Below are 14,326 nucleotides of genomic sequence, written 5' to 3' on the forward strand. Positions count from 1 at the left end.
TCTGCTTACAACTGATGGGCGACGTTTTTTTTTTTGCCGATGCATAATGGCGATGAGGCTTCTTGAACACTGCCAAACTATTGCTCATTCAAAATAACTCTCGAGCAGGCGTCTGGAATACTAGTTGGGCCTGAGGCAGATCACAACTTTAGTTATTGATGCTGTATCCCTGTGAGGCAGCGCAAATAGGAGCTCAGTCCACCACTGTGCTGGGGTGTACCGCGGTTGCTGCTCTCATTCGTCGCAGCCTTCTGATAGTCTTGTCGTCCGAGTTACTGGTTTTGCACGTACCGACTCAAGCGGTCGCCGTAGTCCTGAAGTTGCGGCAACGCTCTCTGCGTCACCACATTGAGAGCAGTCACGATCAAGGGATGTTTCGAACCTCCATCGCAGGTCACAGAACACCACCGCTTTGATGCCACAGGTTTGAAATTCTCCATACCATTTCATTCCGAAGGCCATTTGGAATGAACAATCGTATGGAAATGTTGATAAGCTAAGCATTACGGTCCTCTCGGATCACTTGAATCGAAATTTCTTGTGGCGTTTGACAATACATACATGCAAACAATACACAGACAGAGATGCCGCCCGTGTCGCACACACCCAATCAACAGAGTCGCAACTATTCCCCGCTTGATTCTAGCGGAACCGATGATTGGATCTCGAGCTCAATATCCAGGAGACGGCATGCATTATGAAGCAGGAGGTGAACTGTTCACTGCAATACACATCTCCGGGATCCACTCGAGAACCAGCGTGCAACGGTCAACCGAGATGCTGCGCGGGTAGTTCTTAACTGCCATGTTACGCAGGCATCTCATGCAAGGCGACCCTCTTGAAATAGGAGATGACCTGATTGTCATTGAGTGTACGTCCATAGCGGAAAGGCACAAACCCAGCTGGCTCACACGAACAATGGGCTGTTTTGGGTCCCAGTATAGCCTGATGGTAAAAGTCAGCCTGGTTGGCAGCCTCTGCTCTCACAGATGGACGGCGTGATGGCAGTCACCGCCTCGCGATAACGACCAATCTTCTGACCAGAGTACAGTACTTGACAGGGATGTATGTACGCCATCTTGCAAGAATTCTATCTTGGCCGATTTAGCCTGCCTTTGCGATCTTGCGACAACCAATGACCTTGACGGGTCTGATATAGGTCCAACGTCCTACGCGATGAGTCAACCGCATTCATCTGGGAGATGGGAGGTCGCCAAGCAGAACGACTTTCACAACTCGGGCGCGAAATCGGAGCAGCTTCCTAATATGACTTATGTTACCGGTGAATCTCACGTCGGTGTTTATGTGTCACGGCCATGGTCGTCGAAGGGCAAGCTAGCCCCAGGAATTGGCATAATTATCGTCATGTGGTGATGGCCATGACCCCATTGTGAGACAAGATTAACACTGTTGGCCACCGTCACCGCAGCACAGCAACTCACCAGATCACAAAAAACAGACTGCACAAGGAGCAATTGCTACAGCCGCTGAGCGGATCATTGCACCACGAAGTTGTTTGAAGGTCTGACGCCTATCAAAAAAGAAAAAAAAAGAAGGAAAGAAAAAGGAAAGAAAGAAGAAATTCTGGAACAGCTCATCCACATGTCATCTTTTCTGTTACCGCGCGGATCTCGCCGTCCACATCAAAGTGGCGCTAATTCAACATCCAACAAACGCAATCCGGATAGCGAGAGTTGCCGAGTCCTGAGTCATTTGGTGCAGAGACGCATTCCCGACTTCTTCCGCTTGCTTCATCCAGTGCTCTTCTCTGACGGGAATTCTACGACGATTCCACCCAAGTCTAGAACTTGGTATCGTCCAACAAAACAAGCCGCGGAGCACAGCCTGAGGCTGCATGGTCAAACTCAAAAAACGTTCGGGTCCGGTAATAAGGTAGAATCATAGTCTTTCTTCCATTGCCGCTTCGAACCAAGTCTTCGCTAAGAGTTCGGCACAATGTGCTTCCATCTTCCGGATCCTCCTCTGAGTGCCAAGACGCTTTTGGATTTCAGACATGGCCCCCATCCAATGAGGCAGCCGGCTCGTCAGCGTCAGCATAGCATGGGTGAGTAAGTGCATCTCCGTAAGCCATTGGCGGGGTTGATGGTGAACTAACAGTTTGCACTTCACACCATGTGAGCAAGCAAGGCGAGTCCGAGACATCCAGATGTGCAAATTTGCCAAATAGGGTTGCCCCAAGGCTGCTGAAAGTTTGTAGGAGATTTACCAAGGCAACCAAGCACCCGGATCTTATACTACTACCCAATCCCTCGCGTTCGCCGTGTTATCCTAGGCTGCTGGCAGACATGGCAGTGTCGTGCGGCTGTCGTTAGTTGCAGTTGCTTGCTACGCGGTTGAATGGCTCGGAATGCACTGCTATCTCTTTGACACTATGAGGGGCTTGCAGCACTGCCGTAGAAGTGCAGTTGATACTGCATATCAGACGAGGCTATTGTTTGCAGGATTGCATCTAACCTAGACCGATCTGACCAGCTGTTGCCTCCGTCATCAGAGAGGCTTAGAACACCTACACCCTTGGAAACCGCAGCTTCCAACAGACCAACAAACTATCAAAGTCATAGCTAGGAATGACTATCACGAACTTCTTCCCCACCCCACCACTGACATGTACCGTGGCCCGGATGACCTACAATGTACTATATGGCCAGCCGGAAGCATCGGTACCATAGCGGCGCGGCAAAATCTGGAATCTTGCTTGCAGATCTAGCCGCCCCCAAGCTATCGGTTCGTAGCTCATCCATGAAGAGTGAGGGGGAACATCCATTTCAGCTGCTTTTCGCTAGGTTTATTGATTCATTTCATTGGAATGTTATTAGTTAGGCATTATTGTCTATCAATCACTCTGGGCCACAACTGCAAACGATTCAACCAACTATCGTCCTTCCGACAAGCCCATCCCCATGATCTCTTTGGCGCCTTCTCGATCTTACTTTTTCCCCGGGAAGAAATTCGATGATCCCACGAACTATACATTGAGAAGGATTGGGAGCGCGGATGAGATTCCTGCGCCTTGCTCCAAAATAAGCTTGGGAATCCGGGGTAGGCTAGCATGAGGAAGGAAGGGTATGTGCTGGCTAGGCAACAGCAGTCTGTTGGCCCGTTGATGGCCCCCCAAAAGGATCAATACGGCGGTATTGCATTTGATGACCTCGACACCAGTTGACGGTCCGTGGATGAGTGAGTTACAGCTGGTAATGTGACATGAAATTGTCGTCCATGCACTGTGATGGAAAGCGAAGATCGTCGCCAAAAGCAGAATGAAGGCGATTGCTCCCATGTCATCCATCGGCCGTTGTTAGTCCAGCTTCCCGATGATTGTAGTATGGCGACAGCGACATGGTTAGACTCCGATCTATGTTGCGGCGTCATGCGACGATCGCCAGACCACTAACTATAGCCATTCCTTGGTATGCCTACATCGAGATTTCCTCCAATTTAGGGATGCTGCCTGCCTCATGTCGTTTTACTTGATCGCAATGCAATGCGATGCGATGAGCCGGCGGCGACGAGCGAAATAACAGAAACATCACACGATGGTCTCGTGACTCGGAATGCTTCCCATCAGCCATCGCGTGTTCGGGAGCCGAAAAGAACCGAAGCTTGCCTTTTTTGCCTGCTTTCATTCTCGACTTGAGTCAGCTCAGACGCGAGGTTGTTACACCGTTGGGCTGCGGTCGGAGGAGCACCATCTACCTATTCTGAGTCAAGTCTGTACTGGTCTACTCTAAGGCTCATGGGCGCCTGGCTGGGTGACTGATGGAATCCGAGGGTATCGTGATAGGCAACAGGCAATCTAGGCTGATAAAATAGTCACTAGCTAAGGTTCAAGGTCATGTAGAGTGAGTAGTGGCGGTGGCCAAGTTTGAAGTAGGCAGAAATGCTGTCATCACCTTCTTATCACCTAACTAGGTGACTATGCATAAGTATTATTTCCGATGACATGCGCGGCTGACCAAAACCATTTCTTGAGCCTACCGTGAGTGGTGGTGAAGAGTAATAATGAAGGCCAAAGGCACGAGCCATGTCTCCAGAAACTACTCGGAGTCAATCGGTGGCTAGCAAGTTGGGACTCGAAATCGTCCAAATACACAACGAAGGAAAGCAGTGCCCCAGCAATAGCCAGCTATTCTCCTAGGATCATAAGAACTGGATTCGAAGTTCACGTCTTAGGAATTTACTTTGCAGCAAAACAGCTCGATTGTAGCTCCAGTGCATCTTTTCCAGAGATCCTAGTTGATGACTTCGCAGATGGATTAATAGTAATAATATGTGGGCAAAGTTCACAACCATGTAGGGAGCGTATGTTCCGATGTTAATCAATTTATTGCCTAAACCGAGGGGATCCTGATGAACATTGAGTTCGACAACCTCACGCAGTTCGTAGCAAATGTTCCAGATCAAGAGTCCCGTTCAGGTGAACCTCACGGAAAATATGAGTCTGCAATATCGCCACGTTCGTTGTTCCTATCGTCGAAATTCCTTTGCCCTTCTTCCCCCTAGACTTGAGAATATACTCGTACACAGTTGTCATGCCGAACCGAATTGCGTATTGTTCGGGAACATCTTTTTCTCTCCCAAACGGAGACATAAGCCCAGGATGGAACACAACCACCAGATCGCTGCAGAGTGGAGAAGCCAAATTAAAGGATCAAGGAGAGAATCAAGAGGGGGGGGACCAGCCCACTACGATGTCATATACGTAGCGGCGTCGATACCCTCTGCTGGGAACTCCCTGTGGAACCGTTAGTAACACGCTTGAAAATGGTGGATGTATAGTGACTTACGGAAGTTGAACCTCGAATCGCTTCTCAATGGACTTCAGCACCTCTTGGTCTTGCTCGCTGCTCACAAAGGAGATAGCGAGACCCTTGGTACCAAACCGTCCGGCTCGACCAACGCGGTGAAGGTACGAGTCAGCATCTGCCGACAGATCGTAGTTGATGGCGAGGTTGATACGTTCAATGTCAATACCACGACCGAAGACATCGGTGGCTACGCAGATGCGCTTGTTGAACTCCTTGAACTCCTTGTATCGTCGAATACTGGCCAAATGTTAGTTTTGTCACCACTCAGGAAAACCCGAGGCCAACATACCGCTCATCCTGGCTGACACCAGAGTGGACTGCAATAGACGGGAAGTTACACTCGCGAAGCAGCTTGTCAAGCTCAGTCGCACGGAGAGTGCTCTTGACGAAGATGATAACCTGGTTGAACTGAAGTTCGTCCAGGAGCTCATTCAGCTTGCGGTTCTTCTCCTTCTCGTCAAGCTTGATGTAGAACTGCTGCATACCGTGCAGGGTTAACTTGGTGCCCTCGTCGACATAGTGTTCCGTGGGGTTCTGCATGAACTTTCGGCAGATGGGCTTGATCTCATCTGAAAGGGTGGCGCTGAACATCATGACTTGCTTCTGCTGAGGCGTGGCACGGAAGATCTCCTGTACGTCTCTGCGCATATCTTTTGACGGATCCATCAGTGGTTGACGCCAGGAAGTGCGGACAGCGGGGCTTACCGATCTGATCAAGCATCTTGTCACATTCATCGAGTACGAAGATTCGGACGCTGCCAAGGCGCAGGTACTTGTCCCTAATAAGGGCTTGCAGCCGGCCTGGAGTTCCGACGATGATGTGAGGGTGGGTGTCCTTGTTCTTCAAGACCTCGGCGTCCTTGGCGATGGGAACACCACCGTAGAAGACGCCAGTTCTGATGTCGGGCATGTACTTGCTAAAGCGGTTGTATTCATTGCGGATCTGGAAAGCGAGTTCACGGGTGTGACACATAATCAACACCGAGCATTCGCCAGCCACAGGTTCGACTTGCTGCAGGGTAGTCAAGACGAAGACAGCCGTCTTTCCGAGACCAGATTTGGCCTGGCAGATGATGTCACCTCCGAGAAGGGCTTGAGGAATAGTAACTTGCTGAACTGTAGGTATCGATCGGACGTTAGACAGGGTTCCCAAGACGTGAAACGAAGGACGTGGGTGGTGTTGAAGCATCGACAAGGTCCGCCCATCATCGCAGCATAGCCGTTGTCATATATCCATCCTCGTCGCTTTCCCGAACTCCGACCATCCGTAGATGATTCGGCTCTTGTGCCTCGTGCACTATGCTATTTCGCGTTTCTTTGGCTGGCAGTGACAGCACCTGCGGATAGCTTGCCAGAGGCATTCGCTCATGACCGAGGCGAGGCTGTGGGGAATTGGCTCACCGCGTCAGCGATTTCACTGAGCGCTCACATCCCCCATCACTGCCAAAGAACTCGAGGCTGGCGCGTAATTACGCGTAAGCCTAGTCAAGTTGGGATGGATTAATCCCACGACGTAGCATATATTTCTCCTCATCTCCAGGCTTTCCGTTCTGAGTCAGAAGCAGGCGAACCCAAGATTCCGCCCCTGCTTGCCCGGTACTCCTCGAATGATGACTCTTTTTGCTTTTGCTTGCTTGCGAGATGGACGGACGCTTGAAGAGGGAGGGATAGGTGGATGACTTGTCTGATGCAGCTGAAACGTGTGAGATTTTTTTTGTAGACTAACCCTCCGATGGATGCTCGAAACCGCAGTCGGCGATGGCGCGAAGAAGCTCAGGCTTGAGCAGGAAGTCACGAAAACCAGTCGAGTGGATGCCGACGTAAGAGCCCTTCTTGTCAACATTGTTGCCAGAAGCAGCTGCGTCGGCCTTCTTGCCGTTGGCGGGGGCCGTCTCGTTGGTGGCGAGCTCCTCGTCGGAGTAGTCGATGAGATCCTCCTCGGCAGACATGGTGATGATGGGTGTGAGGTTGTTGTGGGTGGTCGAAGTGATGGCGCGCGTTGTCGAGAACGGCGCGCAGAACAGTAATGCGCGTACTAATGCGCTCAAGAATGAGAAGTAGAGAGAAGTTCAGCTAAGTAGGCGACTCAAGGGTCGATCTTTGCTGATGGCTGGCGGAAATCAAGAGGGTGAATGGGAGATCAATGATTGAGAGAAGGTGAGGCTGGCTGTCGGGGGAGAAAAGCCAGAAGGGCGAGATCGATTGCGATGGACACATGGCGCTAGTCCCAGAACGGATTGGGGGGGATGTGAGGCTGTGCCTTCCCCCGGGGAAGCTTCGGTGTCTCTCCGGATCTACCCCGGGGTATGCTTCAACCTAAATGAGCTTTCCAGGTGTTTGGATTGGTGACTTTGACTGGGAAAGCTTAATGCTTCCGTCGTCTGTTGCTCAATCAACTAGAAAACAAAAGTTTCTTCTCTTAAAGTAAACCGGGATTTTACACGGTGCTGATGTCTTGAATTACGGAATGAATTCAACATGGCCAAGCAAAAAGGATCAGGAAGCGTGCAAAACCGGCCAATTTACTCGCGGCTCTCATACCTTTACCAAGCTGCAGCGCATCTAGGTAGTGCTAGCAATGACCAGAAAATCGATGCCACGACCAAGCAAGCTCTTGAAGACGGAGCACATTCAACAGCAAGCCAAACACAAAAGTCCGAGAGTCATGTAAAGCAAGCGATGGCAAGGAACTTGCTCAAAGAATTGCGGGCTATCTCTCACAAAACCCAGATTCGTATATCTCCTGCAATCAAGCACACCATCTGCAAGTCTTGTGACACTCTGCTTGTTGAAGGAGACACTTGCACCTCTACGGTTGAGAACAAGAGCAAAGGCGGCAAGAAGCCCTGGGCTGATGTCTTGGTGGTCAAATGCAAGACCTGCGGAGGCGTGAAGCGGTTCCCCGTCCAAGCCCCTCGACAGAAAAGACGGCCGCACCGCGAGGCCAAGGCTCAAGAAGAGCAACATCAGACAATGGTTCAAGGAGAAAACCTCGAGGCCATGGTTCAAGACAAGCAACCCCGGGCCATGGTTCAAGGCGAGCAAACACAAGCCATGGATACCAACGACGGCTGAATTGGATTATCTCCATCGCTTCCATGTTATGTTGATATCTTTCACGACGCGCCGGTGAGGTACTAGCCAAACACGAACTTATTGCTAAGGGTGAGTTGTCCACCAGAGTTCCGTGATTTAGAGTCATCAGGCTAACCATCTAGTCAAATAGAACCAAAAGAGCAGTGGCTGGAACGGAATATGAGCCCTCACTGGCCATAAGACCAGGTTGCTGTCATCAGACGCACCAAAAAACCGGAGTTATGTCACACCTGGTTGCGATGTCTAATTGAGCATTACCGAACATGACGGCAATACACAACAGCAACTATTTTACGCCTGTGGTCCTTGTCCAAGTGGTTGGGGCTGCGGCCGGGAGTACCGGCCAAAGTACAGTCGGGTTTAGGGCTACGGAGCTCGTTTTGTCAACAGCTCGTAGGCTGCGGATTTCGAGGCTTTGGGTTCAACAAGCGGCTTCGGTGATGAAGTTGACTCGCGACGGCGAAGTGTGCGCGATCAAGTCAGTCTCAAATGGGCATATCCTGTGGCATGGCCGTTGGGCGAGATGTCAAGGAACAATATACCCTACATACGCCAAAATATGTAACGAAGCTCGCTCGGATTCTCAACAAATGTACTACGATTACCATATGATACAATGTCACCACGTGTGCCTGGTGACCATCGCCTTGGATTCTGAGGAAGCATTGGAATTGCAGACGATCACATCGCCCAATGGGGCTTATTCAGTATTGGTAGTTCCGAAACAAGACACAAGCCACATATCTTGTCAAGCTCATGTACTTTTACCCACAGGACACGTGGCAGCGATGTGCATCCTGTTGTGGGAATTGACCAGGCGAGTCTGTGAATAGATTTTTATCCTGTGTGCAGCACGGAGCCCCTAGAATTGAGCGAGTGCTAAATGAATAGTACTGTTACAGTCGATGGGAAGTGAGACAATATTATCGTATCGCAAGTATTTTGCGCAATACGCTGTCGTACTTTGGTCTTCAATACAAACAAGTAACTGCCCAGCAAATCACCTTAGTCGATTGCCCTGACACGTTCGATGGCACACACAATTTAGAGACTGCCTAAGGTGAAAGGACCACCCATTTGATTCCCAATCGAACCAAGTCACCTGCGTTCGGGCACGGCTTCCATGTTTTAATTGAAAAACTATAGAAACATGTGTTTGTATAGTAACGCCCCTTAAGAAAGCGTAGATAGGTGCACCCATCCCATTCAAGGTCCATCCTCCAGCGTAGGTACGGAAGGAAATAGACGGACAGTCTGGGGTGATGTGACAATGCACCGAAATCCCGAGTATAGTGCAGTTGCACCATTTTTTGCTTTTTCGTTCCCTCCTTGGAGTATCTCAATGATCATATATACATACATAAATACATACCTCTGTGAATGTGTGGCTACCGAGAGGGCGTGGGGTCGAACCTGTTGTAGTAAATAGTAGATGTTTGTTCTATTTTGCTTGTGTCTAGAGCTATGCGTCATCGGTCCTTACTCAATCGACCCTGGTGAAGTGCTCGAATATCCTCACTCGTTCACCTCGTATAGGTAGGTGCCCATTGAGTGATTCCAGATTTGAGCCCTCTGAGCGCCGCCGGAGGTTCCCCTTTTTATTTTCTTTTGCACTCTTTTCTCCACGGGGCAGAAAGGTTGATCAGCCCCGCCCCTCCCTCCTTTGATGACCTGCTTTCTAGTTGGTACATTAAGTGTGGGAATCGCACTGGTATTGGCATTCCGACATATGAAGGTGAAGAAGATAAGTACAGGTGGAGGGGGGAGGGGGGGTCCAGGCCGCACAAAGGCACCAAAGTATCTCAGGCCACCAGTTCCACATCAAGGATATACATAACTCAGCACTGGATGCTAATATTTAAGTGGGTATGTGCTTGAAACGGCCCCAAGAATACTTGACAGCAACTAAAATTGCTCATATACTGTGAAAGCTTCTATTCACATACCATGCCTACTTCAACTCCATCATTTTGCATTTCGGGTATCATATCCTCAACGCTAGATCAACGACCAGTCTCAGCACTCGTTCTCACCAAAACACAACCGCCTATTACGTCTCCATGCGCTTGAAGCTTAGCTCCTCGAGCCCACGTCCGTCCTTGGGCTATGGAATTCCCATCCTCCACAATTTCGGTGATCGACTCGTAAGACACCTGACCGAATCTGGCGATACACCACTTTCAGGGACTCTGATTTTAAATCATACCGCCGACCCATCCATTCCTCCTTGGTCGAAGGTCCTGTCGGGATGCGAGTGCTTTCTGATGGGTTTGAACCATCCATTGCGGTCATCTTGGTCGATGAAGCCAACAAAGGAGATGAATAGCTCTAATTTTCTATCCTTCTTGTCTATGGATAGAATAGCTATCATAGGTATCTGCAGATTGTTGCAGGAGTGTCCTGATCGTGGGGGCACATCAAGACGTTTCCTGGATTCTTGGGGGTTGATGCTATGGATGCCTACAATGGGGCTCGGAGTCGGCCAGGACCGCAACATCGGACTCGGTACAGTTGTAGGCAGCTACAAGGTCGAGATGATGGTGGCGTTGTTTGGGGGGGAGGTTCAAGCTAGTCGGTTTCTTGGGGAGTTTCTCCTTGGAGATGCCGATCTACTTGTCGACGGTACCGGTAAAGGCGCTGTTGAGGGTGATCTTTTGAATCCTTGATATGCTGATGACGGGCTTTCATGAAGACGGGGATTAACGCCTCAATATCGTCGGGTTTCAGGGGGGAGATCACGGCCCATACCAACGAGATGAAGTCCCAGAAGTCTCAGAAGTGATGATGCTGGCGCAAGCGTTTAAAAACATCCTCATGCACAAGGCAGACTCTGAACACGTTCATAGTGCGATTCTAGATGTTTCCTGCAACGACGGTCATGTCGAGAGAAATCGCATTCAATGGAAAAATCAACGGTGTTGGCGAGCATGGAGTAGTTTTTAGGTCTATCCAGAAGCTTTTCAGTCCGCGCTCAGTTGCTATGTGGCCATAGTCGTAGAGGAAAAGGTCTGGCCGATAGGTTTCGGGAGAATCCTCGTCCCATTTATCGAGAAAGATTCGCATATAGCGTTATGTGAGGTTTTGGCCCACGTATCAAAGCTAGAGGAACAGGTGGAGTTGTTCGGAAGTGGAAAGTATCGTGAGTCAAGTTTGAGCTACTGTGTCGTTAAGTGATGTATTCATGTTTGGGTCATAGCTAGGAATCGTTAGGAAAGGCAACATTACTTATGTTTCATGAATAGTTTTGGTACATACTGAACAAATGAAACATGCTAGAAAATTCTATTATGAAACATAATGTGAGTTGGGTGAAAGGTATAGCAACTGGGCGAATCGCAACAGTGAAGATAGGACATGGCATACCTATACAGTGGTGACTGAGAATATGGAACATGTTTCGAGACTTTCAGTCTGTATAACCATGTTCTATTTCCAGTGAACATTTGGCTCGTACGGCTCCGTGAGCCTCGTCACCAGCCATATAAACACCAAAACAAGACATAGCAAAGATAAACACAACAAGGCGAGTTCCCAGAAGGCACCTAAGAAAGAAATAGCAGGTTCTTAGAAGCAACGTGCAAAGTCAACAGCAGGTATTTATACCAAGAACACCACAGAGCGCTCTCGTTTTGGAGCGAGTGTCAAACATAGCGATGGGAGAAACTCAGGGAATACGTTCCCCTGCTTCTAACGTGACTAGCTGGAGCTTCCGACCGCAGTATGTACGGAGGTAAATGCATTGCAGCACCTCTGTTAACGTCGAAAAAGCTGACCATAGAGTACCAGAACTGACAGACCCAGACTTGGGACAAGATACAATCATAGAGAATGCTGGTCACGCCAGAATGCATTGCTCACTGCTTGGAGGACCAGTACCCTCTATTCGCTTCCTTTCTACTGCAAGTCGTGCCCGCCCACAACGCACCCAATCTCACCCAGTAGGCATCTCTCAGCTTCTACTCGATCTAACTCACGCGCAGTTCAATGTATGCCGATTTCATCGACATGGCACGCTGACAGATTGAGCTAACGTGAGAGGCATCGGGCTAGGTTGCTAAATGCCCCAGCGAGGGACCTATTTCGAGCTAAATGTGAACACGCGCACATTATATTCAAGGAGTAGTGCGTAATTGTCTGAATAGTAAATTTGTATAGAATTGCCACATGAATTATGAACATTTCAACAGCCACATACTGTGTTCTCCAGCCGCCACCGAGGAGGCACAGCTGATGACGACAAATAGTAACATTTTTTTCTGAGTAAAATCGCCTCTACTTTCGTACTATGACCACTCTTTTCACTTTATCCTCATTTTGGCTAACCTAGAGGATTCAATACTACACACATGGTCAATATTTCCTGCATGTTAATGGTTATAGAAAGTTTACTCATATTGGACAGAACCGTAAGGACGGGAGCATTCATTACTCTGAGATTCGGACTTCCGAGCGTAACGTCTCCTTTAACAGTAATACTACTCAAGGGGGTCCGATTGGTTACTGTCCCTTAAGAAAGAGTACCGATCTAGTCGCAATCTCATTCCATGGATCCATTGTGGATAGGACGCTTGAGAACATCAAGAAACGATTCTGGAACTTCCCTGGCCCGGTATTTACCGAACACTTCAATGACTATCAGGATCGATGTATACTCGCTATATAAACTAGGCAGATACGGTCTAACTACCAGCCTTTTCTTCGTGACGGCTAACCTTATAAATTTCATGAAGGCTCTGTGTGAGAACATGGTCACATGGGTTGGAAATTGTTATGTATCGACCTGGAGCGTTGTGATACCTCTGAAATGAATCCTTCAGCTGCCCAAGTTTGCTCAATGTAGTGGAAGACCCAGCATTGAAGTCCCCATCCCCAGGTCCTACTCAACACTACCTAGACCTCCTGCATAGCAAGGGGATCAGATATGATCCATCGGAGCGACAATGGAGCCGGTGGCGAGGCATAAGTAGCATATTTGGAAGGTCGAAACTGTTAACCACTATGCGTTCCACGACGCGAACAGCTCAGAGGCAGTGACGTCAACTGCATATTACAAAGATCAAATTTTTCATGTCGGAAGAAATTAGAAGCAGAACTCGGCTTTTGGTGTCCAGAGTGATCTTTTCACGGCGCGTTGTAATTTTACCTCGTGCGTCGTCTTGATATCCCGGACTTTGCAGGCTCAGCGCATGTTTATATACTGCTGTTGATGACCAAGCTCTTGAACTTTTACGTGCAATGGCTTTCTAGGCTTAGGCTTCTTAATGAAAACAATATGGCGAGATGTAACTGAAGCGTTGGCCGCCAATGTGGACTGGCCAAGGTCTGGCCAAGGTCCACCGGTCCTCTAGAAGCTTCGATTACTACTTACGGATAAATTTCGAGTTCGTTTGATAAGATGAAGTCCTTAATACGGTAAACCATAAGCTTGCTTGGATGCACAGAGAGCTTCATGGTGGTGTTGGTGGTGGCGGTGGTGCGAGAGAGGTGTCAATGCGACGACGTTAGATCCTCGGCCAGGCAGAGAATGTAAAGACATGAGTGTCAATACAGATTTCTACGTAGTTGAGCGATTTGAACTAATTCGTTCCTCTTCCCAAGCTTATGCGGTTTATGGCCTCTGGTTGTTCTCAATGCTATTGGTTTAGTTTGGTAAACAACTATCACTCTACCATGGTACGGTGTAGCGCTAGGTCGCATGTCTTGGTTGCATTTGAGTGATTACAAAGTCATATTATCCTCCTTTTCTCATGTCATAGCTGGAAGCTGACCCATGGGACAGTCAGGATCCTAGTCGACATGTCCTACATGATGCTCGATGCGATGTTTTGGGCATCTCATCAATACCAAGTTCGGTCCCCTTTGATCATTGCGTAGTCCTAGTTGTTCATATTTCGCATGAAACAAAATAAAGGAAGCTATCGGTCTGGTGCTTACCTCTTCCGTGTGACTGGCTCCATCTTCATGTTGACCAAAGAGGGGAAAGTCGCATCTAGAAAACGCCACGAAATATGCTCAGCCAGACGAGAATAGCAAGTAAGCCCATCCGCCACTCGCAGTAAATTGAATGGGTCGCTGCATGCTTACTTGGTGCGTCTGTGCCCCTTTTGCTTCCAAAGGTCGCCACCTTAGCATCGCCCGGAGGCCGATTCCTGCACGAGATAAATAGGTATCGATCTAAATGAATTGAATTATTTGGGAAATCTTGAGGCTCCCGACATCACGTCTTGTCTGGTTGCAGTGTAAGGATGAGCCGAATTAGGACAAGTCTGGCAACACTTTGGGACCTCGGCGCTTGTTGGAAACGGTTAGATCTCCTAGGCACGGCGATAACAAAAGAGAAATGAACCTAACCGCTAGAACCACTAGAATATCAGCATTGTCGGCTGTTCCAACGCATCCAGGGC

The 14,326-nt window shown here is 49.0% G+C and overlaps 4 protein-coding genes across 4 annotated transcripts; 3 read left to right on the plus strand and 1 right to left on the minus strand.

Moving 5' to 3' along the window:
* Positions 1-4,704: 4,704 nt before the first annotated feature.
* Positions 4,705-6,775, minus strand: BCR38DRAFT_338373 (P-loop containing nucleoside triphosphate hydrolase protein; the record flags this gene model as incomplete). The annotated part of the gene is made up of 5 exons (XM_040855612.1): positions 4,705-4,753; positions 4,806-5,063; positions 5,116-5,476; positions 5,532-5,942; positions 6,553-6,775. 5 exons carry the CDS (start codon positions 6,773-6,775, stop codon positions 4,705-4,707), a joined length of 1,302 nt encoding a protein of 433 aa, XP_040717990.1.
* Positions 6,776-7,189: 414 nt separating this feature from the next.
* BCR38DRAFT_156260 (RNAse P Rpr2/Rpp21/SNM1 subunit domain-containing protein) lies at positions 7,190-8,074 on the plus strand. Its single transcript, XM_040853749.1, has 2 exons — positions 7,190-7,991; positions 8,053-8,074. The coding sequence occupies exon 1, from the start codon at positions 7,305-7,307 to the stop codon at positions 7,899-7,901; it is 597 nt and encodes a 198-aa protein (XP_040717991.1). The 5' UTR covers positions 7,190-7,304; the 3' UTR covers positions 7,902-7,991; positions 8,053-8,074.
* A 1,803-nt stretch (positions 8,075-9,877) lies between these two features.
* BCR38DRAFT_510161 (uncharacterized protein) lies at positions 9,878-10,959 on the plus strand (the record flags this gene model as incomplete). The annotated part of the gene is made up of 1 exon (XM_040865006.1): positions 9,878-10,959. A coding segment is annotated over one exon (711 nt), but the record flags the coding sequence as incomplete, so codon positions are not given.
* A 683-nt stretch (positions 10,960-11,642) lies between these two features.
* BCR38DRAFT_510163 (uncharacterized protein) lies at positions 11,643-12,585 on the plus strand (the record flags this gene model as incomplete). Its single annotated transcript, XM_040865007.1, has 3 exons — positions 11,643-11,652; positions 11,709-11,908; positions 12,325-12,585. The coding sequence occupies 3 exons, from the start codon at positions 11,643-11,645 to the stop codon at positions 12,583-12,585; spliced, it is 471 nt and encodes a 156-aa protein (XP_040717993.1).
* Positions 12,586-14,326: the final 1,741 nt, after the last annotated feature.

This window comes from Pseudomassariella vexata, assembly GCF_002105095.1.
Source record: "Pseudomassariella vexata strain CBS 129021 chromosome Unknown BCR38scaffold_4, whole genome shotgun sequence".
Lineage (NCBI taxonomy): Eukaryota > Fungi > Ascomycota > Sordariomycetes > Amphisphaeriales > Pseudomassariaceae > Pseudomassariella > Pseudomassariella vexata.